The 25,545-nt window shown below is 39.7% G+C and overlaps 1 protein-coding gene across 1 annotated transcript in view; it reads left to right on the top strand.

Moving 5' to 3' along the window:
* Nucleotides 1-25,545, top strand: part of ANKFN1 (ankyrin repeat and fibronectin type III domain containing 1) — a 217,733-nt gene that overhangs the window by 148,696 nt on the left and 43,492 nt on the right. Inside the window, exons 7-12 of the mRNA XM_090291469.1 lie at nucleotides 3,556-3,653; nucleotides 5,979-6,069; nucleotides 11,393-11,500; nucleotides 19,266-19,365; nucleotides 20,049-20,181; nucleotides 20,651-20,767. Coding sequence (XP_090147595.1) covers nucleotides 3,556-3,653; nucleotides 5,979-6,069; nucleotides 11,393-11,500; nucleotides 19,266-19,365; nucleotides 20,049-20,181; nucleotides 20,651-20,767 — 647 coding nt within the window. The remainder of the gene's footprint in view (nucleotides 1-3,555; nucleotides 3,654-5,978; nucleotides 6,070-11,392; nucleotides 11,501-19,265; nucleotides 19,366-20,048; nucleotides 20,182-20,650; nucleotides 20,768-25,545) is intronic.

The raw sequence follows: 25,545 nt of genomic DNA, 5'->3' as shown, positions 1-25,545 counted from the left end.
CATGCTTTGTAAAATATATTTCAATAGAACACAAACAGTTCTTACTCAAAAATAAATTGTGTTTCGGAATTTTAAAGATTGCATCTTCAAGAAACTTTTCATTAATCACTTGCCAAATAATCTGGTATTGTTCCCGCTAATCCCTAACTCTTCTTTTGGGATATTACCCTGAATTCTTATCCTGGAATCAGAAGCTCTTCATTCTCAGCCTTGAACTTGGCACTCCACCACATCAATCAATCATGCATGTCTCAGTGGCAATTAAGGATATTTTTGTTTCCAGAATTTTCTTTGTTCTTTCCAGATGTCTTTGCACATTTGCTACTGATTTTAATTTTGTTCTGTTTGTGATAACTCCCTCGATGATTCCTTTTCTTCTTTAGTTAAAATTATATGCAAGATTCTCTGATTATAAACTATCTCCAATTTGACTTTCAGAGACTTCTTCAAGAGCTAGTAGCTCATAATAAGCAGAAAACATTTTGAAAAAATTTATACACATATAAGTAACATGAATTAAAAATGTGTGTGTATATGTTTTAGAACACATATTTATAAGGCAGTAGAGGCTCAATTTGAGAGTTAACCTATAATCATAATCATTTGATTTTAACTGGATTTTATAATATGAGAGCTTCAAAGGGTAAGAGACTATAGGAGAAAATGCACATGAAAGAAAAATATTTCCACGTTGGAAAAAAAGTCTATTCTGGGTTTGCGTGTGAAATATTTAGTAAATACCTTCTATGCACCATGCACACCAATCCACATACTAGAGAGAAAAAAGAGAATGACATTTTTCCTATTTTCAAGTTTCTCACAATCTAATAAGACCAAGAGACACAAACAATAAAGCACAAAATGTGTTTAATAACTCTTGTTTTTATATGAATAAAGAGCTTTGGGAGCACAGAAACAGGTGTGTTTAACTAATTATTCCTGAGGAATTAAGAGTTGGCTTTGCCAAGCCTTAAAGAATTAGTAGGGTTTCACAAAGCAAAAGTTGGAAGATGAGCAAGACAGAGGCAGAAAAGTACACACAATAATGAGGTAACACAGTCTTATATAACAAGGACTTTGCTTTGGGAAATGGAAGGAGATGAAGACAGCAGAGTAAGGTTGGGACCAGGTCATGAAGGTCCTTAAAATTCATTGGTAAAAATTCATTTTATTTTGAAAGCACTATAAAAGATTTTAAGTGGAAGAATAAAATAAATAGATCTGCATTTTTAAATGATAATTCAGGCTATAGTAAGAGGGCTGTATATGAGGATGAGAAGATGAATAGAAAACTAAATTAGAAGAGCTGATCAGCTGATCTACCAGCCTTATAAAAATCAATTGCAGCATTGATACTCATGATTAGAAAGGCCTGTTCTAGAGTAATTTCAGTGTGAGTGGGACAGGAAAATCTGTGAGAGACATTTAAAAAGTAGAACCTACTGGGCTTAGTAATTGACTCATTGTAAGAAATCAGGGGAAAAGAGGAGGCAAGCCTACTCTGAGATTTGGGGTTGGGTGACTGAATTTGTGTCAAAACCATGAGCTAAAACTGAGAAAACAAGAGGAGAAACATCTTTTGGCAAGGACAAGTACTTAGGGGATACTCAGTGAAGATTTACAAGAGGAAGTTAAAGCTCCAGAAAGAGGCTAACCTAGAATTACAGTTTCAAGAATCATAGCTGGAGCCATAAAAGTGAATAAGGTCACTACCTGTGACAAGCATGAGGAGTTAAAAAAAAGAAAAGAGCCAACTCCCCAAGGAACATCATATCAAGGAAGAGGAGGAGGAACAAGGGAGAGCCTGGAAGAGGGGTCAGGAGGCAGGAGAAGTAGAAGAGATGGTGCAACTAAAACCAATGGGAAAAACGGTTGCCAAAAATAAGGGAGGCCAAAGTGGCAGGATTTCCTGAGAAGAGGTTCTGCAGATGATCAGAACACTAGGAATTTTAGGAGAGCAATTCTGAGAGTGTGCAGAGGGCAAGCCAGATTCCCGGGAGAATGATGAAAAGAACCAGAGAGTGCAAGGGCTGCGACTCTAGAGCAGGTTCTGTGACTCCAGGGGAGCGGCAGAGTCCAGGGATGGCTTGCCTTAATTTTAAAGTATGTTAAGTGTCATAGAGAATATAATTTAAATCTTAAGGTCTACAGCCTGCCATCATGAGGGTTAGAAATGTGCAGATTTTGTCTTCCATGTGACTTAAGCTCTTGCTTCATTTAGAATTGCCTTAAATCCTGCCATATGTAAACTGTCACTTAAGACACTTTTTACCGATGATGCAAAATTTATCTTCCCTGATCACTGTTTTTTCAACCACTGGAAAATGTCATGAAAGAATGAAGTCCCACAGTAAAACTGGGTGTTAGAATTTGAATGAACACCCACTTTGGAGATGGCAGGTGTGGGGGGAGCATTGAAGAGATGAGCTACAAATCCCAAAGCCTTGGGCTGAAGAGAAGTCAATAAAAAAGACCTGGGAGATAATATCAGGAAGTAGAGGGAGAACCAGGGAGTGGCACATGAGACACTGAAGGAAGAGAATGATTGCAGAAGAAAGGTGTCAAATTCTGTGGAAGGAAATGAAAGCAGGCTTCTTTATTTTGAATGAGAATGTCATTGGGACCTTGAAATAGCATTTTCAGTAGAATAGTGAAGCAGGAAGCAGACTTGAGGAATAAATAGAATGTAATGTCCTAATGAACCCTTCACTTCTACATGTAATAAATACTCTATCTTCTATATTCAATAAACTTCTTTATATGTAATGTGCCTGAGCATATGTGTATCTATCGTCGGCAGCTGTCCGTCTCGAGAGACGATGGTGTAGCTTCTTAAGAGTCTATCTGCACCGCTGAGAATGGCTGTGCAGTCCGACTCGGGAGTGACATGGTATCTGTCTCCTCCCGTGTTGAATCGACATCTTGCGATGACGCTGAAGCTACAGAGCCTGGGCAGGGTAATATGGAGGGCCTGCTGTTGCCCATGCAGCAGACCCCCCCTCTCTTCGCAGCTGAAGGGTCCAAGGGAAAGACGGAGTCGATACAGCTTGGCTTCAGGTGCGTCGCAGGAGTTGCCGGTGTTGACTACAACGTCAAACCGCCTTAGGGACTCCGGCTCCGGATTTTCTGTCGGGGTTTACTCCCCTAGCCTTTCCCCTGAAGAGGTATGCCGCAAGGCAGCGGAGGTTTTTTGGAGTCAGAGTTTTCCTTCTCTGATGTACCCTGACTGGAAGATCGAACCAGCGACACTTAGCTCGCAGGCCGACGCTCAATCCACTGAGCTAAACCAGCCAGGGCTGGTTTGTATACACATACAAATATTTAAGGTATATTAATCATTGCTGAATAATTACCTTTTTGCTCTTGTTTTAAAAAATAATTGTGAACTTGGACACTGACTTATGTCAAGAAGAATGTTAGATGTGTCAATACAGGAAAAAGAAGATAAACTTACTATTTTTAAGAGAGGTTATGTGCTAGAGTGTTTATGATGCTTCTTGATGATAATTTCATTCATTTCTCTCTCTCCTCTCTCCCTCTCCCTCCCCCACCCAGTGGAATGGAGCATATCTAAAGAATTTTGTCCTTTGGCTGGAGAAATCATCATGGAAAATCTGCAGACCCTGAGATGCACAATTACAGGGCTTACAACGGTAAATGCCAACTCCTCCCCTTAGACTTCCCATTCCCCTGCCCCTGGTGTTTGTGCTGGGATCTTGGTAGCAAATGCCTACTCTGGAAGCAACAGCAAACACCCAGGCCTTTGGCAACAACTGCCACTCATTAAGCGTGATATGTCTGGTATCCATAACCTGAACCCCACAAAGGAGTGAGCAGACAGCATGAAGCACTTTGTAAGTTGCCATGTTCTACGGAGATCAGAAAAAGACTGGCCTCATGCAAGCCTTGAAAGCTGCTGCTTTCTGGATCACAGTCTAATCTTCAGGGGGGATCAAAGGCTCTGAGAGATCCAATTTTGACTCCCTGTCTGATGGTAAAAATAACAGCCCCATCTAACCCTCACCCCCACAGCCTGGTTGAGATCAGTCATCAAATGGAGTCACACAATTTCCTGAGAGAAATCCTTTTCCCTTGATTAAAAAAAATAAAATCTGCTTTCACAAAAAAGGAACTATATATGGTGACGCTACATTTCTCAGTAACCTGAACCAATTTAAACTGTGAATGAAGAACTGGAACAAACTGTGCTTATTTGTTTAACCAATCTAAACTTAAATGTTAATTATTTATAGAACTATAAACCATATAAGCATACAATATGAAAAATATAAAAACACTCAGCAAATCAGTTCAGACTGAAACAAACCCTATATATATTTCCTCAAACAATTAAAATACAACAAAACTAGACTATCAAAATCATTTTTATGAAAAAAAAATTTTAAGTAAATTTAAATCAGCCTGTATATTTTGGGGCCCAGTTTAAATAGTATCTAAGGACCTTCACATGTGAGCAGTAGAAGGAGAATTCTGTTGTTAGTTTTTCTAAAAGGTTGCTCAATTAAAACAGTTATATGTAAAGTATAACCCTGAGACCCAGCATTAACAAGCCACACTAGGTTGTATCTCCAAGTTGGAACCAGCTTATACTAATAGAATTCTTGGTGGCTGGGTCACCACCACAGAATCTTGACTTTTAGTTCTAATCACCCGTCTACATCACAGGCCAAAGCTGTGGATCACCAGGACAAACAAACCCCTGAGTGGGTGGCTCCCAGAGATGCTATCAGCAGAAGACTGATTCCCAACCCTGTAGCTCACAAGATGGAAGAGGGCCATGAGAGAACCCCAGGGAATTTCCTTTGCTTGAAAAGTAAAAGTGATATGGTGATAAAAATGGAAAACTCTCCATAAAGAGTTTCTCTAATATCTGAACTAATCTTTATCGGAATTAAATTTTTCCACTTGGTCATTGAATGAGAATGACGCAGACAGTATCCTAATCACATAAAAGCCTAGAAGTAGATTTACACTTCTACAGAATCTCCATAACCTCAAGGTACAGAGAAACTCATTTTTTTAACAGAAACCCATTTTTAATGTTAAAAAATTTCAACTTTGTAGTACGGTTAAGGCCAATATTATTAAACCTCTAGGAAGGGCTCTACAAAAATCGCTATTATTTTTTTAACTTCCAACACCATTTTACAATTTTTGAAAGCAATATTTTATCAAATGCTGGCTTCTAAAACGCCCCTTTAGGTTCACCGGGGGGGGGGGGGGGAACATACAAAATATTTTAAAAGATTGTAAGCAAACAAAAATAACTCCTTGATTCATAACGCCATAAGACATTAAAGAATATAAGCCATTGTTTTAATAACAGTTTTAAAACAAAAGTAACATCAAATAATTATTTCTTTTTAAGTTTCAATAGCTGAGTCTAGAATGTTTGTTGTGGCCCACAGTGTGGAAACAATCTAAATGTGCTCCAGTGAGGGCCTGGTTAAATCAATGCGTATATTTGCCCCACAGTGAAGTACTATGCAGCCACTAAAAGAATGAGCACACCTTTAATTATTACTCTGAAAAGACGTTCATTATAACTTGTTAATTTTATAAAGTAAGTTGATCAGCTAAAATGGTGATGGTGGTTGTCTCTGGGGAGGGAAAGATAAGAAAAAAGAGGTGAGGGTGAGAAATTACTCATTTTGGCAACCCTTATAGATCTGTGACTTTTTAAAATTGGTATATACGTGTTTTTGGAGGGGCCAGAAATATTAAGTATAGTATTCTATTTGGGGAAGAAAGAACAAAGAAACCAAAAGGGCATCCCCAAGCTATTTATTATCACATACAAACATAATAGTCAAGAAAAGTTAGCTAAAGTATGGGTGGTGGGGAAGTTTGTTTCCAAGGGTTAAGTGAGTTCATCAGACACAGGAATCTACTTCGAGTGTAAAAGCGACTGAATAAAATTCCCAATTCATTCTTCTCTCTTTTTCGATATTTTGCAGGGCCAGCAGTACTTTGTTCAAGTCTCGGCTTATAACATGAAAGGATGGGGACCTGCTCAGACCACGACGCCAGCATGTGCCTCTCCTTCCAGTAGGTGGTGGCTGTGAACTTCCTCAAGCCTGGCAGCAGGCTCAAACTCCAATTCCATCCCCAGGAAGACACTGCCATTCATGCCCTCTCCCACTGCTCGGGACTAACTCAGGGTAGCAGCTGGACTGCATAATGAATGATTCTTCTGCAGAAATGTTCCCCTGGGAGGCAACTCAGTGGATGAAAGGAGAGAGAATTTTATCAACAAGATCAAATTGATACCCATTATACCTTTTATTAGCTGTATAGCCTTCAAAAGTGATTTAAACTCCCAATCCAGCATCTGTGGAATGGGTCTGATCTTCAGGCTTCCATGGGGATGGAGTGACGTGACACAATGGGACTGGCTGACCCAGGGAACATATAGTCCATTTTAGCTCTTATCACCCCTTCCTCCACAGGAACCTAGCCAATCTTACATTCTGTCAGAAGAAAAGCTGTTTCACTAACAGGCATTCTGCTACACTCTGCCACAAATATAGCTTATAATATCTTTAGTGGTGGCTGAAAGATCCAGCAAAAGCCTCTTCTAATTATTTGAAGATTAATAACTTATGCCGTGGTATATTTAGTAACTCTTTATTAACCAGAAAATTTAAGTGACCAGGAAAAAAAACTCCAAACATACCATATGATAGATTTATTTTCTGCATAACAAGCCTATTGCTCTAAATTGTATTTTAGCTATTTTTAGATCTTCACTAATGTAATAGTTAAAAAATGGAATAATATGCTTCTTTTGAGTGCAAACTGCTACATCCTTTCTCGAACACAATTTGCCCTCTATATCAACTACCATAAGAACATTCATTTCTCTCTATCCCATAATTACTCATCTAAGAATCTAACCTAAGAAAACAGATGCAGACAAACAATTACAGACAAAGAAATGCAGTGCAGCAATATACTGAAATAGGGAAATATCATGTGTGGTGAAGACACCAAATATTCAATATTAACTTAATAGTTAAATAAAGTATGATATAACAAAATGTAGCCACTAAAAATAGTGTTTTAAAAAAAAACATTCATTGTGTAGAAGAAATTCATACAGTATAATCTTTATGTAAAAAACACAAATTTTATATAACATGTAAGCTATGAGTTTGACTTTAATTAGATAGGTGTATCTGCACATAACTATCCAAATTTAATAGCAGATATTTGGATTATGAGTTTCCTTTTTCCTGTTTATGTATTTTTCAAGTATTGTAACAACCCTTTGCCCAGGACCAATCACACATCAGCGGTATATTATGGGCTTCCATATTCAGTGTCCCATTTAGTCCTCACAACAGTCAGTCATCACTGTCCCCAGCCTGTGGATAAGCATCATCATCATCATCATCAACATCGCTAGCAGCATCAGGGCTAACATTCATAAGACTCATTAAATGTTGTGTGTCGATCTAAGAACTTTTCATGGATTGGCTCATTTAATCTTCAAAACAAACCTGCTGAGGTGAATTTTATTCTTAGGCCCATTTTACTGATGCGAGAACTATTTAACATAGAGGCACATCTATAGACAGAGGCTGACATCACCAAACTAGCAAGCACTGAAGTCAGGTCCAAACCCTCCTCCTCCTCAAATAATAAGGATAATGGGATTCAGAGAGGATGTTGCATTGCCCGAGGTTACACTTCTGGTATGTGGCTCAGCCAGGATTCAAGGCCAAACTGCTTCAGATCCGCGATCTAGACCTGGGATAGATAACTAGTGTCCCACTATCAGGCAGGTGAGCAAAGAGCCAGGTGGATTCAGATCGCTAAACCACTGATACCAGAGGTCTTAATGGTTCCTGAATCCCCTAGCATTGAATGATTTAATTATTCAAGTCTTATTTGGACATCTTTCTTATTGAAGACTTGTCAGAACCTCAAACTGGGAATGCTGCAAGATTAAAATACTAAGGGAACCAATCTCTTTCCAGGAAGAAAAGAAAAAGGCTATGTATTATTAAGGATGGAGTGATAGTAGAGAGACACACACACACAAAAAAAAAAAAAAAGAAAGAAAGAAAAGAAAAGAAAAGGCTAGCCTCAGCTCACCTGAAGGCAGGGGAGTGGGAAATCCACTCCAAATGTATACCCAATGCAAATTCTGATCTGCTTATAGATGCATTTACTTATAAACATCAGATGTTCTAGTTTGATAAATTCTATTCAGACACTCTCCCTCACAGACCATTTGAAGAGCTTGCTCCAAAATGACATGAACAACTGTGCAAGACTGGGAAGAGTCATTCACTAGTTGATAATTAACACAGCAAAATGACGCTTTCTATAACAGCACAATGGATTAGTAGGGGTAGCTGGCAAAGAACTGAAATGCAAACATGTCTTACAGTTGCTGCAGACATGCCATATCACTTGGAAAGAACAATCTAAAAACACTCTGGTTCTATTTATAAACAGAGTATGACATTGTGATGTAACATGTATCAGTATTCAAATATTTACTAGAAGACAATGTATTCTAACATGACAGAGTAATTGGAAATTGGGTAATATGTTCCAGTAAGCTATAAAACTTTTTTTTTTTTTTTACTTTTTTTACAAAAGGCCTTAATGTGTTTTTATAGACTTATGTTATACGGTATGGTACATAATAAGAGAAAGGGCCCAGACAGGCTTGTCTGAGTTACGATCAGGAAAGCCCTGATATCGCCAGTGAATGTGAGCTCTACATTGTGTTGCAACCAAAGTGTCTCATTACCAGAACAGTGAACTGTATTACGTGGCACAGTCTGCTCTTTTCCTACCACACTAAGTTTATTCCTGTCAGGTTCCTGATTTCTTAATATATTTTCAATTTTCTCCCTCATCCCTAAAGTCTCCTATTTTATGTAGTCGCCAGAACCTTCCAAACATCTATGAGAAAAACTCATTCTTTCCAAAAACCTTGGCATCGTGTCCGGCGTTCACTCAGGCTGCAATTTAGCATTAGCAATTTTCTAATGTATCATAAAGTCATCAGCTCGAGCTCGCCTCTGATGTAATAGGGCTCAGCTGAAGGAGCCAGGTCCATTTCATCTCCCCTTGCACTGACGGCAGCATTAACACTCATTAGAATGCATTAGCATGTTCAGGGCCTGGTAGTAATTCAGCCACCCAGGAATCTTACTCAAGCAAGTAGCGCTGCTCATCTTATCATGAGTACTTCAGGTACATTTATCCAACTGGGGGTACAAGCTCATAAAGGCCTTTGGGAATCCATGAGAACAAAGTTATTCTCACTGTGCCCAGACACCAGCCACACTACAGACGGTCCAAGGGCCGCTCGGAGTTCATTTCCTTAAACCTTCCTGAATTTCCCAATGAAAGCCCTTTCCCAGTGCATCCTCCCTGAACACCAACCATCATGCTGCCAGTCTCAATGCCTCACCAACATGATCAGTGTCTCCTATGTGCCCGGAATGGTGCTTTACTTACAGTATTTCTTTGAAACCTCAGATGACCTAAAAGGAGATTCAAAAATTCACTTTACAGTGAACAAACCTGAGGCAAAGAGAAATTAAGTCACCATTCCTGCCTGCAAAAAACAGTCTACAGAAGGCACTTGTGCCAATTCCCTGTCTCCAGAGTTGACCACAACTAACCCACACCACACAGACGCCAACTAAGCTCTGACCCTCCTTCCCAAAAGAAAAAACAAACATGTCCATGGTACAAGGAAATGAGCATGATATGGAGGGTCATAAGACTACATTATAGTCCTAGCCATGCCACTAACAAGATGAGTAATACAAGCTAGGGACGGGTATCTCAAGGCCTCAGTCTTGGGAGAGGGAAAATGAAGAAGGGTACATGGGGAGGGAGGGAAAGAGGAAGTATTAGAAAATCTCTGAGGCCTTCTTCTTCATAGGGGATCATCTGATAGGATAAGAAATGATGTTTCCATACTTACTACCAAGGGAGTTAACTTCCTATCAGTGAATACTCTTCTTTTCAAGTTATTTCTTACCTAATGCCTTCCATGTAACATTGTGCTGCCTATCTAATAGTCCTCTCATTTAATCCTCACAAAAATACTGTGACATAATACACTATGCTCCTTTCTCATATAAATGACTAGAGACTCTGTTGGTATAAGTAACCTGACTTATTTCCAGTCATTAAGCTAGAAATGGGAAGAGAGAGGATTCACAACCAAGCTGGTCTGCCTCCAAGACCTGTGTGTGCTCTTTCTAACTATACTGTACTGCTTGGCCTTGAATGGACGAGTGCAGAAGACTTTTACCTAACACTAACTGTCATGCCATGTAAACAAGGGAGATTCCATATTTTAAAATAAATCTGGGAGGCAGGAGTTTGAAAATCCTTCAACTAGAATTTAAGCCTCTGATAGACTCTTGAATAAACTGACTTTTTGAGGAAAATAAAAATATCCAGTATTTTTTAGAAAAAGCATTCTAACCAAGAAGTGCCTTCGGTTGTTGCTTTTGAAAGATTCAGAAAGTAAAACCAGGGAAATAAAATAGAGGGAAGAAAGGATGGACTCTGAAATGATTGACTGACCTGCTTAAAAAAAAAAAAAAAAATCCAGAGTTGGAGACAGCAGAATTACAGTCTTGACTGTCCCATACGGGTTTATTACTCTTGATATCATTATTGCCAAGTGGAATGAAAATAGAAGGGGAGAAAAATCTCAGTGGGTATTGCAATTTAAATTTGCCATGTAAGCTAATACTGTATATTTAGAGACTGAGCAGACAGGGTGGTTGGTGGCTCAGAGCGTGTGCAGGAGCTGCCGTGCCAGCTAACCAAGCAGACATTCATTAGAGCAGAATGTAGATTTCCATTTCTTGGCATCTGACATGGGCTCTTTCCTTGGAAAGAAATGTCAATTTGGCCAAAAGTGTGAAACCTACAATAAAAGCACTGGGACTGTGGATTTCATCTAGTCTGCACATTCCCACCCCTTTCTTTCCTACTGTGGAAATCCAGCTGAGACTTGGGGTGCTGAGTGGAGAGGTGGCAGGGGACTGATTAGGACACTGGGTGCTGACAGGAGAACAAGGAGCTGGGGGAGGGGGAAGCTGGACTCCCAAGTCCCCCACTTTCTTCTGGCTCCCCATGACCACTTTCTCCTGCCCTAACACTGCCCGACACAAGAGACCGACCACAATTACTGTTCTGCACGGGGCCCCGAACAACGGCAGCTTCCAAACCCTTGGCACCGCCTGCTTGCTGTGCGAGTGTGCGGCGCTTACCCACGGAGTCTGTGGGCAGGAAGAGCACAACTCGGCTCCCGAGGCAGGGCAGGGAGAGGCCTCCCCTGCTTTACAATTTCACTCTGTTTGTTTCTTTTGTTCAATAGACTGGAAAGACTATGACGACAGAGAGCCCAGACACAAGGGACAGAGTGAAGTTTTGGAAGGTCTGCTGCAGCAGGTCCGAGCCCTTCATCAGCATTACAGTTGCCGGGGTAAGGATAAAAATCTGCACTGGGCCATCGACTGAGGTCTCGGTGGCGCCGGTAATTTTAGCAGTTTCCTAACTGGGTCATACCTTCTCATTCATCAGGGAGAGAGAGATATTAATATTTGTACATCTGGAATCACTTTACAGCACTATCTTGCTTTAACCCTTCAGAAGAGACTTTCCTCTCCTTCCTCCATTTCTCTCCCTCTCACCCTCTCTTTATAGGAACAGTTTGAAAACAAGCACAAGAGGAACAGCGGCTGCTGTTAGTTCCCTTCCCTGTGAACTGTCCCCCTCACAAAACTCCTCAGTGTGCTGGGTCTTCCGGACATCACCCTAAAAAGTTTCCCTTCGAGGAAAATTTTGTCAGTATCCCTGGGAAAGCGCAACCATTTATAACAGCAACAATAACAGTAAACCTTTGTGTATATTTACGATAAAGTTGACATGCAATTTCACATCCAGTGTCTCTTTTCCATCCTCATTTTGACAATTATCACTGAAGCTAAGTGACCTGACCAAGGTCACCATGCTAGGAAAAGACAGAATCAAGATATCAGCCTAGGTTTTCTGTCTGCAAGTCCAGTCTTTTCGCCATACCTCACTTTTATCTCCCATCCTTATATCAGGGCCCTGGACTTTAATCTCACCCTGAATTTTAATCTTCCCCTGTACTGCTGCTCAAGAGAAAGTAGAGCATACCTTCTACAGACCTAGCCAACTATACCCAGAAAATCTCTGAGAAACTTTTGAAAGCTTCTTTTCTACTTGGGCTGTTCAAATGGGACAGGGTCAGGTTTCTGATCTGTGTAATGATTCGTGGAATAGCACTTAGTTTTATTTGGAGAATTAAAGCCTCCATAAAGTTTCCATTTTCCATGCTTCTTCACCCATCAGACTGCCAACTACATTGCACTCTCTAGATACAGGGCACTGCTGGACCCCGCGAGGTTAAGAAATCTATGGTTGAAACTTAAGAGATGTTAGCTGTGTTTTGACTAGGTGTAAATATATCTAGTAAATATACTTAGCACTAGCAAAAAGTTCTTCCCGATTACTATATAACTATGATAACAAAGCCCTCCAGAAATTTTAGCTATAGCTAGAAATGAGGACAATTGTTTGCAAAAAAAAATAATGTTCTTCTAATGAATGGTTCGTTAGGAGAGGTAAATATGCATGGCAGAAGCTTGAGAAGGAAACCCAAGGGGGATTTCTTTCCCCGATCTCTAGGAATACTTTACCCAGACCAAGACCTCCAACATTCCACACTATGCACAGCGCACTCGATTCCCAGTTATCCAGGGTCCACTGAACCAGACCAGGCATTACTTAGAAGAACACTATGTCCTCATTTCTAGCTATAGTCAAAATTTTCAAAGGGCTTTATTGTCATAGTTGTACAGCAATTAGAAACAACTGTTTCCTAATGCTAAGTAGGATAATTTTAATACCTACTTAAAACTCAGCTAGCATCTCTTAGTTTCAACCATAGATTTCTTACCTCACTGCCTTTCTCCTTTCCTGCCTCTTCATCACTCCCCTGCCCATTGGTTCCTGTATAGCAGGCAGAAGTAACAGAGCAACTGGATAGATAATTCCTTACAATTCATAAGCCACATTTTGTTTGGTCTTTATCAGAGAGGGAAAGCTAAAACTATTCATGAGAATGAGGGAATACTTTTTATGCTATCTGAGGATTTAGATGCTCTTCCCATTACTATTAAATTACTATCCAATGATCAAGGGATGATTGTCTAGACAGCCCAATTATTTCTATGGTTTCCATCAACTTTTTTTTTAAAGATTTTATTTATTTGTTTTTAGAGAGAGGGAAAGGGAGGGAGTAAGAGAGGGAGAGAAACATCAATGTGTGGTTGCCTCTCGTGTGCCCCCAACCGGGGACCTGGCCCACAACCCAGACATGTGCCCTGACTGGGAATCGAACCAGCGACCCTTTGGTTCACAGGCTGACACTCAATCCACTGAGCCACACCAGCCAGGGTGCCATCAATTTTTATCTGTGCATGCTTTTATGTAAATACACACGCAATATAAGGAAAAATTGATTAGGACATAAGGTAGAACTTCTCAAAAAGAAGGATTTTGTTTTTAATATTGAAATATGCTCTGGACACTTAAACGGTACACAAAGTGTGTTCCAAAGGTAGTCCTATGGGATGCTCAGCTGAAAAACGATCTCTGGTCAGATAAGTTTAGAAAATGTTGCATTATACATTCCTCCCTTAGAAATGTAAAATAGACATTAAAATATTAAAGACTATTAAAGAGACATTTTGAATTTGGTTAAACAAGAGGTTTCCAAACTTATTTGGCCATTGTAAAACCTTTTCAGAGAATTACTGTTCCAAGGCAGAATCTTTGGGAGATGCTGACCAATAATATGCCCGGATAAAAGAAATGAACTCACACCAAAAAAACAAATGATTCTAAGATAATTTAACATAAATCTCGGATTCTAAAATGATAGATGAAAGATAATTAGGTATTGCATACAGAAAACTAGAAAACTTATTTAAAATACTCAATTACACTGAGATACTATATGGTTTACTGAAGGAATAAATGTTAACAAATTTTATAATTATAAAAAGTAATTATTTTAAATTCCAGTTCTGCCACTTACTAGCTGTGTGTCCTAGAGCATTTATCCTCTTCTGAGCCATAGCTTCCCCATCAGAAAAAAGTCAGCATAATAATATCTATCAGACTCATTATGAGGATTAAATTAGATAATGGATTAAACTCAACTGGCATAGTGTAGGCACTTTGCAAACTCCAGTTTGTTTTTCTTCCATATTCTTCTAGATGAAGAGGTGTTCTCCATCCTCAGTACTTCACTAATATGTCCTAGAATCAAAGTGTAATTATTGACTCCACTATCATGAGGCTGGAGTACTCAATAAGTACATAGCACATTCCAAATGCAGAAGTAATAATAAAACATCCCTTTTCCTATAAAACCCCTACATGGGAGGTACTAAAACCCACAATAATTTCTGACTTTTGGCTAAAAACCTGACCACAGTTCATCTGAATGTTCAATATTGAGATGAAAATTCAACGGAGATGTTGAGCAGCCTTTTTTATTCATAAGGTGAAGGCCCTGACATAAATAATGAATTATAAAGAAGCTAATTGTGTTCACCACAGCAGTACCCTCTAGGAGTGAATTTCAGTTATCATCCAACCTTTCAACTGGCAAACATTAGCTAAAACACTGCCTACTGTGTGTCAGGAGCCAGACGTACCAGTGTGAACAAAATAAACTCCCCATCCTTCAAGCACTTAGAGCTAAGGACCTACTGTATAGTCCAGAAAACTAACAACTGATCAAGAGCCCATAACCAAGCACAAACAGAACAGAAGTCACAGTTTTTAAGAGAAATGTGAGTTTAGGTCTTGTATCAGTCAAAATGGGCTATATCATGCTGCAGTAATCAAATGGCCCCCAAAATACGTATTTCTCCTACACGCTGTACATCTGCCACTGGTCAGCTGAGAGCTGCCGTCTGTGCTGCCATCATCCCCTTTCTAGAAACATTTGCCAGCATCCACGGGAAAGCGAAAAGAAACTCTTCAGGGTCTAATATTAGAGGAAGACTTTGCGTGTCACTGACAATCAAAACTCACTGGCCAAAAATGGTCATATGCCACAAAGGCTACAAGAAATGCAATTCTACCACGTGCCCAAAACGAAGGAGAACTGGGATTTTTAGCATTTGCATGAATCCCTTCCCCAACTGGTATAGCATTTCTCATTTCTCTTTTGTTTTAAGTCTTATTTGGTTAGTTCACTTGTCATTTTTATTTGTTATATGCGATTATACTAAAGCTAGACCACCTGGGTTCAAATCCAGGCTGGATGTGACCTTGAGCAAGCTTCCAACCCTCTCCCTACCTCACTTTGCTCACCTGTAAAATGCAGGTAAGGATATGTATCTGTCAGCCAGTGTTTAAGGATCAAATGATTTAAAATAAATAAAGCACTTAAAAGAGCTTTGTTATTTTAAAAAAGTAATTTCTCTCATTCTCTATTTTCTCCCCACCGAAGGCTCAATTCTTTTGATGTTTTCTCTATATCTCTGTATAACATGTTTTTATTCCAAATTCCTGATTTTCTTCAATTGTAGTCATTATCTCACTAAGGAAGATGATGATTTCTCTCTTTTTTACCCCTCTACCCTTTTATATGCACATAAAATTCCTACCATCTTATGCTCCTAATATAGTTATATTGTAATTTTAGCAAAATCAGTATTTGTTGCTTACATTATAATGATCATGTAAATTCTATGATTATTTTTCTTTCCTGGACCACTTTTTGTTTTCCATGTACTTAATAATCATCTTATTTTTATTTTTCTACGTGGTTGTAACTAATGCCCAAGCTATTCTCCAGCTGTATCAATTTTCTCTCAATACAATCAGATAACATTAGAATTGTTTCAATTGCATCTTCTTAAAGAAACCATTCACGGAGCCCTCTGACCTCCACTCTAGACTGGTGAGTGGCTGTCTCTGTGTCTGGCGCACAGCTGTCACCCTAAGATCTCCTTTCACCACCATATTGAGGACTCCTCTCGCCACGCTCCAATATTAGATTTCTTCTCTTTTGTCACGTCCTCCTTTTTTCCTGGGTTAGTCACTCACTTGGTGGAGCCATTCCTCCAGTAGCTTCCTAAGACAACACTTAGGAACTAACCGTGCGATACATCAAACGTCTAAAAATTTATTCCATTTAACATTTACTTAAGAGTTTGGATAAGTATTGAATTCTCCATTGAAATAATTTTCCTTCAGACTTCAAAGACAACGCTGCTTCATTGTCTTCTAGCTCTCAGTACTGGGAAGTCTGATTCCAGAAATTTTATATAAAACCTATTATTTTCTGCCCTCAAAGGTTTTAAGTTTTCTTTTTAACTTCCATTTTCTAAAATTTCACTGTCATGTGCCTTTGTGAGGCTCTATTGCTGTCTGCTGTACTGCACCCTCAGCAAGCCCTTTCAATATGGAAGGCACCTTCAATTACGAGGTATTTTCTTAAATTATTTCTTTAATTATTTCTTTCCCTCCTCTTTCTCCACTCTCTCCTGAAGAACTCTTATTCAGCTGCTGAACCTCACAGACTAGCCCTTTTTCCCCTCCCCAACCCCACCTCTTGCTTTCCATCCCCATGTCCTTTTGCTGTACTTTCTTAGAAATGTTCCCAACTTCATTTACTGGGATTTCTATTGTGTCTTTCAGACTTTGATAACATATTTTTATTTTCTAGTGCTCTTTTATTCTCTGAATGATTTATTTACAGATTTCTATTGTTTTTACAATGATGCAACATCTTTTCTTATCTCTCAGGCTATTATGTTTTCTTTTCTCACCATAGTCTCTCCTCTAAATTGCTCTTCTGTTTCTTTATTTTTGGCCTCTGTCTTTCCTGTTACATGTTTTTTGCAACTACCTGGGGATCCTTCCATGTTTGCTCAGATTTAAGAGAAGGGAGCTCAATAGCTATTGGGAAGCTCTGAGCACATGGATAGGGCTCTCCATTTACAGTATTCCCTCCCTTATCGTGGGTATTACGTCCTAGACCACCCCCCAGCCCCCGTGATAGGTGAAAATCCGCAAAGTAGGAACCTTACATTTATGTTAGTATTTATATATATTTTAAGGCTTTATAAACCCTTCCCACATACTTATAAACCATTCCCAGTCCCTTATTAACCTTTCCCACTCCCTTATTAACCTTTTCCACACTTTTATAAACATTACTTATGTTCTTAAAACATATTCTACACTCTAAATCTATGTAACTTTAACAATATACGTATACAGTACCGCAAAATCCCATGATATAGCAAAAAATCCACGATAAATAATTAAATATAATATTTTTTAAAACCCCGTGATACAGTAAGGCCATACGTGAACCACGATATAGAGAGGGACTGCTGTATAGGCTTCACTGTCAGGAGATCTGGCATGGCCCTGTCTTTGGTACAGCAATGAAGCCAGTGTCAGGATCTTCAGGTGCATTGCCTCAGGCCAGTCAGAGTCTCCAAAGAAGTTTCTTCCAGTGTCCTCCCTGGAGGATGTAAGTTTGAGTACCAGTGTCCCCAGAGCCCAGTGGGAAAATATTCTGCATGAAAACTTTCATTTAATCCACCTGTTTTGAGCACATAACACCACTTCCCCCCATTTTTCACTGTACCCTGTGTCTCTCACTCTACAGACCTCTTTTTATTCTTTTCAGAGAATAGAATATACCTCTAGCTTTCTTCTAAAGTGGGGAAGGGGTATTTGTCCACATATGCAAGGCAGCAGTGGATATCTAGAAGTGTAGCTACATTTAAAACAGACATAAACATACCCTCCTGACTTGAGCTCCACATTCACCCCCCTCTCTCCCAGCAGTACATGGAACTCATAGGATGAGTCAGGTTACTTCTCAGCTTTCTCAAGTCTGCTAATCCATCTGTCCGTCTGCTTTCTAGCTACCAAAATTCACTTGCTTTTGTCTCCTGTCCCATCTCTTTGTCTTTATAGATTTGTCTTTATGGGTTTTTTAAATCTTTGTGGTCCGTCCGCTTTTAGTGAGGTTTGGGAGAGAGTGGTATGTAATAAGTATGTTCAATATGCTGCCTTTAACCGGAAGTCCCAGCATTATTTTCAAGCAGGATATGACCAGCCAAATTCATGTTCAAGTCAGAAAAAGAGCCTTGTGCTTTGTTCTGCCAGCAATAACTGTTACCAACACAAGCTTGAAGCTGGTGTGAATACCTGTGCCAGTCAGCTCATTCTCAACTGCTCCTATAGGATCATGGGCAGAACCACACTGGGCCTCAGCCATGGGCATCGCCCAGGATTCTATGCCTAACAACACCAATATGGAACATGTCCTCAACCCCAGTGACAAATCTGTCAGGAGTTTGATGATAACTCAATAACGTCAGCTTCTCTTCATTATATTAAGATGAGAATTGGAATCAGAGATCATCTCGTCCAGCTCCACAGAGTACTGTTTGCAAAGACTGTTACAGGAAGTCTACTAATTTTATCAGGGAGAGCTCCAGGCTGCAAATAGAAGAGCTGAACAGATACAATGGATAATCTGCTCACCAGTATAGCCCCAAAACCTTGCACCTAGTAGTGCCCCAATAAATACCAATTCAGTGAATCAATCTCAGTTTTTCCTGGTACTGGCTTTTTAAAATCTTGGATGGCCCACTTAACATTTGTCTGAATTTTTCTCCAGAATAATAAGAACAGTATCATACCTATGCCTACAACTATTTTTATAAGACAACACATACACTGGAATAAACTTTCCCAGAATGCTAGCAGTGGTTGTAGTAAAGTGGCAGGATGATAAGGAAGGGATTTTGCTTTTTTTTTTTTTTTCCTGTTCTCTAGATGTTCTGTAATCTATCTCTATTAATTTTATAATGAAAAAAAGTTTAATGGAATGTCCCACCTTATACTAAACCACTGATGCAGAGAGAATAAAGAATATACCTAAGTGGTTTCCTCTGGAGTTATATTACTCATTGCCAACATTTTTGTGGATCTGCTCATTGAATTAACTGCTGGCATCTCAAGATACAAAAGTTTCTTGTAGGAATGAATGAGCTGAATCCCTACGAAAAACTGAGGATAAGCGACACTGAGGGGACAGGGGAGTAGAAGGCAGGAGAGTGTTTGCTGCCAATGGATTTATACTGTTTTTTTTTGTGTGTGTGTGTGTGTTCCAGAAAGTTCAAAATTACAAACCACGGGCCGCAAGCAGTCCGTCTCAAGGAGCCTGAAACACCTATTCCATTCCTCAAACAAGTTTGTGAAGACCTTGAAACGGTGGGTCCTAGTTTTTACAGGGAGTCGTAACCTCTCAGAAATCAGCTGGTTTGGGTTCTGAGGGGAAACTTGGTAGAAATGCTTTTTGTTACTAAAAATGTGAAGTCTGTACCTCTGACTCCCCTTTACTTTTTTTACCCATCCCTCCACCCCCCACCCCTCTAGCAACCATCAGTTTGATATCTGTTTCTATGAGTCTGTTTTTTGTTTGTTCATTTTTCTTTATTGGATTCCACATATACGTGAAATCATTCGGTATTTGCCCTTCTCTGCCTGACTTATTTCACTTAGCATACCACCCTCTAGGTCCATCCATGTTATCACTAATGGCAAGATTTCTTTGTTATCATGGTGATCACTTCAGAAGTTATATAAATGTTGAATAACTGTGTTATACACTTGAAACTCACATAATATTGCATGTTAACTATATTTTAATTTTTTAATAAATATGTACATATCACACTGTTAAAACAATATGAAGTTCACTTTTCTCCTGAGAATTTGGACAAGGATAGTACTTTCTCCGAGTTCTAGTCAGTGAACTTGTGATACTTAGCAAGAATACACTTAAACGTATATCTTAAAATTATCTTTTTCATGTCCAAAAATTTTTTTTCCACGATTCAGGCCTGGTAGAAGAAGACAGTGGAGGACAATTTTTATTTGCTTTTTCTTTTTAGGGGACTCTACATAGCTGTTATATTTTATTACAAAGACAATATGTTAGTCACCAATGAAGATCAAATACCGATCGTTGAAATAGATGACTCTCACGCCAGTTCCATCACACAAGATTTTCTGTGGTTCACAAAGGTACACAGAGTTCTGATTTTATTTTCTCCCATTTTGCACCGATGTTACTGCACATAAATCTATGAAACCTTAGTTGCGGGGTCTCCAGTGATCAAAGTATTGGGGTGGGAGTAAATTATCTCAAAGGTCTCTTTCGGTTCTGATATGTCCTATGTCATGCAAAATGCCAAAAGACTGTCTACGCTACATTTTCAAAGCAAAGAAGCTTGCATCCTGTCAGATTGTGTCTCCACTATTCTGAGTTATGGGATCATTTGGCAAGGACTAAAATGTGGATCTGACTGTTTCATTAACATTCAGATCTTTTTCCAATTGGAGAGAGATCAAAAAGTTGTTTCGTGTGTATCTGAAAACGGACTGGAGAACAAACATCAAGGGTCAGGTTTCCTTCTCCCTGCTGTGCTTTGATGCCACAACCTAAATCATGTACTGGCTCGATGATGATAGGATCGTGTGACTTCTTTTGCAGCTGTCTTGTATGTGGGAAGATATAAGGTGGCTGAGGCAAAGTGTACCTGCCTCCATGTCCTCATCCACAGTGCTGCAAACCCGGCAGAAGATGCTTGCAGCCACAGCCCAGCTACAGGTGAGGGGCCGGGCTTCAAACCAGACCTCCACCAAAATTTAAGGAAAACTTGGGTCAGTTCAGTTCCAATTCCACAGGGAAAGGAAAGGCTGGGCTCCGTTCTCTTTCAGAGCCCTATGAAGCATACGAAGGATTCGCAGACAGTTTGAGCTGCTGCACACCTGCTTTGTAGGGAACCTGTGCCTTTAGCAGTCTCCTGGAAGAGAAGCAGGGATCTCTCTTCTGGAGTCTAGTAGTGACCCCCAAACAAGGAGTAAGAAGACGAGTTCTAGATTTGATAATAATAAGTCAACTCGTTTCTCCTTTCCGGGCCTTAGTTTTATCACATGCAATTAATAAGAGGAGTTTGACTGGGTCACTTAAGAACCCTTGCCGCTCTGGCATTCTGTGTATCTAAGAGTGTATGGAGATGAAGAGATCAAGCAGATACTTTGAGGTGTTTCTTGGCTTGATGTTTTAGTAAAACGCGGAAATCTGCATACACTTTTGCTTACTTAAAGCAAAGCAAAACCTCTCAAAAGCTTACTTATATTCATGAATTTATTCATCCTTCTGTACCATTAACCCAATTAAATCAGGTCCCTACCCTAATCCCTATAAGAATCTTTGTAGGTGACAGAGTCCCTCCTAGAAATGATACTGAATTCTAACCAAGCTCTTATGGGTTTTCCTCTCATTGTTTTCCACTATCCCCTAAATTTGTAGTTCTTAACACAGAAAAACATCTGTTACATGGAACTGGGGACTTTAAGAGATCTCTGAGTCTTTAACAGTAATGGGTGTCTACCTCCCAAACTATCAGTTACATCGACCCAAAATATATGTGTAACAGGAATCTATGTAAGCTGTGTTTGGCCAGGTTATCCCAGTGAAGGCATAAAAATAGGGTAATAACAAAAATATATATATTTCTATGGCTCCACCCACATCTGCAATTACAGGAACTTCATTTCTTGACCCATGCAATAATTTGATTTCCTGTAATAATAATAATTGTGTTATTATAATTAATTCCAAAATACAACTCTTACCCCTTCTGTGCTATGCTTCATTAAGTGGTTTACTGCCCTGTGTCCTCATGGGCCTCAGATATTTTAGTAAACAGTGCTCTCCATTTCAACTCACACTTGATTGCAGAGTCTTCTCCTCCAACTCAAGAAACAGTTATTGGAGCTAGGCCATGATGACTGTGCTGAATGCGAAGCACTCCTTCCTTTCATCACTGATCAGCTTGAGTTAGACCAATCCACTGCACCCTAAACTGCTCCTTCATTAGGATAAAGTTTACCCCAGGAGGCTCAGATCCCTTCTTGGACTCTCTCATTAACCCACAATACAGCCCAGACATACTTGGATCACAGACGGAACAAACTTAGGATTCCAAATGGGGCTCTTGATTGGCTGTTTATTGGAAGCTTCCTAACACACTTTCACCTGCCATCAGTAACACGAGAAGAATCAGACTGTCACAGCCAGTGCAGTTGGATGCCGAGGGGCTAGAGGGAAGCACAATGGTCAGCATTCCCCACTCAACCGCTCCTGCTGCATGCAACAGCTCTTGGATTTCCATGGCCCCACCACTTTTCATAACCCAAAAGCTGCCTTCTGAGCTAATTTCGCTCCTTGTCTAGCTTAGATGGCTTGGCCCATCTAAGTTTCTGGCCACTGTCTCCTTCCATATTATTTATTTGGAAAAATCCCAAGTCTGGATGAATCCAACATGTCTACACTGGAGTAGTTACTGATTGCTACAGAAAAATCACAAAAAAATGGGGTGGATGGGGAGGGTGTTGACTGGTTTTATGTTAAATTCATTACTACAATTCCCACATGTAACATTACCTAGTGATCACATTCTATTTCTCGATTAAATTCACTTTCCCAAACTATAAGGCAACTATTTAAAACCTTCTCCATTCTCCTACAACTCTTCCCCTTCCCCACACCAGCTGATGATTTCGTTAACAAAATAAATGGGAATTAATTATTTTCCATCATCAAATATAAAAGCCTCCTTGCATTGGCCCTACTTTCTCTGTCTTCCCTCCTATTTCAACCGATAGTCTCGCTCCTCCTACCAAAGGATTCTCTCTCCATATGTGTTGTGATTCCAGTTCTTCCTGTCCATCTTATTTAAACATACTCAAGGGTCTCCAGTTTAACTTCCCCTCAAATCCCTTCCTCAACCCCCCTTCATCTACCAAACTCTCCCTCTTCTCTCCCTTAGACCCAAATCTCTTAATAAGAGTTGCCTATTTTCTCCTTCTCCACTTCCTTCCCATTTAGTTCTCAGCCTTGTCCCTGTCTACCACCGTGCCTACCAAACTGCCATCGCAGGCCTTGGGTAATTAGAGGCAGACTGATGCTCACAGAGCTTGAGCTTCAGACCCTGTACTTGCATGAGCACCTGTAAGTGTGGGAGTCATAGAGTGTTTGAGGTGGGAAAGGGAAGTAGGGTTGTAATCGGGGAGCATTTCTGGAAAATGACTAAAGAAATTTCAAGGGGCAAGTGGACCGCAAATTTCTAATACTCCAGTATTTGAGGAGATTTCCTTTCTAGTCCAAATAAGCATTCACATTTACGCATAATTTTTGTATTCGTAATTTTGTATTCTTTGTCTTAAAGGTGGTCCTAAAATTATGTGGTGCAGGCCCCTACAAAACCTGGATCCATCTCTGCCAATGACTTCAATTTCACTAAGTCCAATGGACAGTTTTAAATCCTCTTCACAACTGACATCTTAGCAGCTTTTGATACATTTGGTCCCACTCTCCTTTTTAAACTGTCACATCCCTTGGCTTCCATGACTCCATAATTTCCAGATTTTTCCAACTTCCTGGCCTGTCTCCTTTGCTATCTCACATGCTGTTTCCACTGCTTAGAATCTTCTGCTTCTGCTTCTTTGCCCTGCTAATTTCTACATATCCTTCGGATCTCAGTTTAATTTTTATACTTTGTCAGAGAGCCTTTCTCTGAACTCCTGATAAGTGAATCACTCTCATGGTACCTTGTATTCTTCATACAGAATGCTGTTCATAAACCCATTATTTAATTATTTGTGTCCTTATTTGGTTAGTGGTCCACTTGGACTGTGAGGCCCTAAGCTCAAGAAATGTATCTGTATCTTGGTTACTACTACATCATCCATGTGTGCATGTGGCAGATCCTCAATAAGTACTGGCTGAATATATAAATGCATTTGTTAATCCGACCCCTGCGCCCCAAAGATCACACTTGAGGATATTCTATCTAGCAAAAGGGAAAAAGAATCACAGAAATGTACCTCACACAGGTTACCACCTGGATAATTCTCCAGCCCTGCATGGTGACCAGAGTCTATTAAATAGCTTGACTGGTATCAGCCATAGGTAAAGTCTGTTGATTTATTTCTGCTGTATCTCATTCTGCCCTCCTCCCCTTTCTAGCATCACTACAACTTCCTGATTACCCCAGTTACATTGAAAGCCTCCAAAGTCATCCTGCTTCCAGTCTTAACACCCAATCCATCCTCCACACACCCGCCGGAGGAGCCAGTAAGAGTCTGGCCATGTCACACCCTTATTCCTACTCTTTCAAGAATGGCCCATTTCATCACGACACACAAAGGCCTTCATCACCATCTTTCTCCCCTGCCTCTGTTTCCATAGCACCCTGACTGACCTTCATCACAGAGCATACCAACCATTGTGCATCCTCTGCCTTATTTTCCAGTTTCTGCTCTATAGTGAGATCCCTTAATACACAATGATAAATAATAATTGTGAAACAACTGTGTTTATTTAATAGAACAGGCGCCAGGCACTGTGCTAAACACTCTACAAACTATATTTCATTTCATCTTCACCACATGCTGATAAGTACTGTTATTGATATTAATTTAACAGATGATAAAACTGAGGACTGGAAAGATTAAGTAACTTGCCCAAGGTCACACAAATAGGAAGTAGTAGTCTAGATACAAATCCAAATCCGTATAACTCCAAAGCCTGCATTCTTTCCAATACTTATCTTATTAGGTGTTCATTTACAAAAGCAGACAAAAATTTTAAATAGAAAATACTATCCAATTAGTTTTTTCTTTTTTTTTAAGTAGAATTCTATTCTGCATCACTTGGAGCTTATTCAGAAATAGACTTAATTTGATTAATAGTACCTAGGCAAAAAGACAGATGACTATCTTCCAGTTATATGGATTTAAAAAGTAAGATGAGAAAGCCTGGAAGTGGCTAAGACCCCACATTGCTTTTCCTACTTTCAGGAAAACGACAGAGGCCCCGAGAGGCAGAAGTGCATGTTGCTCTTACATTAAGAGGTATCCAAACTACCTGTCCTCAACATACAGTCGTACCCTGACAGCGTAGATTGGGTTACATTAAACTTTCCTCCTCCATAACTTTTTAGAAATGAATGTAGTTGAGTAAAAGCCAAGGAACAATTTATGGATATTATGTCTTTTTCATTTTTCAAGCTGGAGGAAGGTTTCCCCAAAATTTTACTCTTTTTCAGGCCTTCCTATCTCTACTCTAGATTTCCTTCAACTTCCTATGTCATCCCAAACTGACTAAAAGTCTCTAGATATTATGCATTTATCTAGGGCTTATTGACAGTCCTGTGACTTGTTATGGTTATAACCTAGATGCATTCCTATAAGCCATCATGTGGCTTTGATTCCTCTTTATCTTGTAGGACAGGGTTCCCAGATCTCCTAACGTTTGCACAGCATGACAGGGATTAACATGGTCTGTTTTTCCCTTAGTCCCAAAAGAATCACAAATCT

Source organism: Furipterus horrens, unplaced genomic scaffold (genome assembly GCF_987537825.1).
Source record: "Furipterus horrens unplaced genomic scaffold, mFurHor1.1.pri manual_scaffold_11, whole genome shotgun sequence".
Taxonomy (NCBI): domain Eukaryota; kingdom Metazoa; phylum Chordata; class Mammalia; order Chiroptera; family Furipteridae; genus Furipterus; species Furipterus horrens.
This window is presented reverse-complemented; position numbering and strand designations above follow the sequence as displayed.